This window comes from Andrographis paniculata, unplaced genomic scaffold (genome assembly GCF_009805555.1).
Source record: "Andrographis paniculata isolate CXL003 unplaced genomic scaffold, ASM980555v1 Contig71END, whole genome shotgun sequence".
Classification (NCBI taxonomy): domain Eukaryota; kingdom Viridiplantae; phylum Streptophyta; class Magnoliopsida; order Lamiales; family Acanthaceae; genus Andrographis; species Andrographis paniculata.
The window spans coordinates 3,601,884-3,604,115 of record NW_026137608.1 but is presented as its reverse complement, the minus strand read 5'-3'; the positions used below and the strand labels follow the sequence as shown (position 1 = coordinate 3,604,115).

Below are 2,232 nucleotides of genomic sequence, written 5' to 3'. Positions count from 1 at the left end.
TTCACTCAAATTCATAGCAATATCTCTTATTCAAATTTCACTGCATACAACTTTACATACAGTTACATATCCCAAACATTATTAAAGAATACAAGGAGTAAAAAGTATACAAATGCATGCCCGGAACAGGTCCATATTCATGGTTCAAGAGGGCAACCAGAATGAGAAACAGGAAACAGCAGCAAAAAATTAAATAGAAATTGGGGAAAACTTGAAAGCATCTGAAAATTCTTTTTGTATGTATACTTGTTGTGTATGTATCTTATGCAATGGAGCATTCGGGAGGAAACCCTTGCGGAAAGCGCTTATAATCAGTGCAGTAGTTGTAGATCATGTAGTTACTCTGCACCCATTTTAATTTTGCTAGTCCAGCAGTGCCAAGTGACTGTGAGAACCATGAATTTGCTGATGGATTGATAGCGCAGGAACCCGAGCAAGCCTGAGCATTGAAGTTTGCAAACGAAGCTGTGAATGGAGCTTGTGACCAATCAGTTTTGACGAGCCCCCCCCTCGTCGCCCAGTCCTCTGCATCCCACAGGCTGCCATAGATCCACATGGGCTGATTTTTGGGGTAAGGTATCCCTTTTGATTCTAGATTCTTGTATTGCCTGATTGGAATTCCATCTACGGAGAATCTGTCCACATCGAAACATGTTTAAGTTCTATATGAGTTATGTTATGGCATAGACATTATGATTGTGATCGATCTAGAGATTGGTTTATTGAATGCTTAAACATTGAGTATATTATATGCTTACATGATGCTTAAAGGGTTCCATAAGATAGAGTAAGTGTGATAATCCTTAGTTGGGTCGAACCATAGATGAAACTGTTGCTCTCTGTTGCCTTTGCCTTGCGCATATATATTCGTATGTAGAGTGTAAGGTTGTCCACTTATGTTGCCGAGGAATTCATAGTCGATCTCATCATGAGTAGCTCCCAAAGAAGATAGCTGCAAGATATTAAACATGTTAACAATCATTTGACAGAAAATGAACATTTTTATATGCATGCATGTATACAATACAATAATAGACGTACATAATATGTTGTAACCGTGCCGGCAGAATTTCCAGGAACAAGCTTAAGCTGCATGTCGATTTTTCCATACAAGTATTGGTTCTTGGATCTAAATCCCGACCCTGAAGTCCTATCCAATGTCAGCGCCATGGCCTGTCCATTTCCTACAATCTTCCCCCGCCCCCCGCCCCATGTAATGTCGAACTGCTGGTTGAAATCTCCGCCGGATACAGCCACAACCAGGCCTAACAAGAAGAATACCAAGAACTTCTTCATGTCTAAGGTATTATTTTTATTTTCTTTACTTGTGGTGGATAAGAAATTTGGGCAAAGGTTGTGTTAGTTTATATAGTGCATAGAAATGAATGAAGAATAGTTGGGGGGGGGGGGGGTTGAGGATATAGAGACAGGGGATGTGTGTGCTGACTGTACTCTTAATGATTGTGTGGAAGAGGAGGATTTAGGGACAGCTAAGCTAATTAAGGGCATGATGATGATGTGAATGACAGAAGTATACACACACATCAGCACAGCAGCTGCTATTTTATTTTTATATTTTTTTCAATTGCCAATTATTTATGGTTTATTTTGTTTAAATTTCAATTGTATCTGCTATTCATCTTTAAAGTTTGATGCATCAGACAAACTGATATTAAAGAAGGGGAAAGAGATGTGGGGAAGTTTGGGGGTATCCCTCAATCACAGCTGGATGGATTTAACCATTCTATACTCATTGTTTGATTTTTGGTTTTTCAGGCCTAGAGAGAGAGAGAGAGAGAGAGAGAGAGACGGACAGAGACTGAGACTGGGACAAAGACAGGCAGAGAGAGAGAGAGAGAGAGAGAAAGGGACTCACTACTCAGCAGCTGGATATTATTGGTTGCTGCTTGCAAATTTGATCCACTAATGTAAGTTCTTGATTTCATTTCATTTCTATTTTGCACTACCATGCTCCATGCACTACATCCATGCATCCTTCTAAATATATACATGTCATATATTAGTTTATAGAAATTAATATTAAGAATCAGAGTTGGTGAAGAGATTGAAATCTGGCTTCATTCATTTATGGGAAAATACATTTTTTTTTTTTTTAATTTTAAGTCTTGTACAGTATAATTTTAGAATACATAAATTTTGTATTAAATTAGTTCCAAAATTTTTAAAAAAGAAATGGCACAAAAAATTATTTGGCACCGGAGATTGCATGGA

The 2,232-nt window shown here is 38.0% G+C and overlaps 1 protein-coding gene across 1 annotated transcript; it reads right to left on the bottom strand.

The window, feature by feature from the left end:
* On the bottom strand, nt 1-1,348 carry LOC127265033 (xyloglucan endotransglucosylase protein 1-like). Its single transcript, XM_051294683.1, has 3 exons — nt 1,042-1,348; nt 759-952; nt 1-635 (listed from the first exon to the last, which is right to left on the bottom strand). Exons 1-3 carry the CDS (start codon nt 1,294-1,296, stop codon nt 263-265), a joined length of 822 nt encoding a protein of 273 aa, XP_051150640.1. The 5' UTR covers nt 1,297-1,348; the 3' UTR covers nt 1-262.
* Nucleotides 1,349-2,232: the final 884 nt, after the last annotated feature.

What these genes read in the sequence shown, in the direction of transcription:
- LOC127265033 (XM_051294683.1), bottom strand. Translation starts at nt 1,296, where the DNA reads ATGAAGAAGTTCTTGGTATTCTTCTTGTTAGGCCTGGTTGTGGCTGTA. An exon ending in GCACGGTTACAACATATTAT is followed by an intron (nt 953 to 1,041) that starts GTACGTCTATTA and finishes AATATCTTGCAG; the next exon opens with CTATCTTCTTTGGGAGCTAC. An exon ending in TGGAACCCTTTAAGCATCAT is followed by an intron (nt 636 to 758) that starts GTAAGCATATAA and finishes CGATGTGGACAG; the next exon opens with ATTCTCCGTAGATGGAATTC.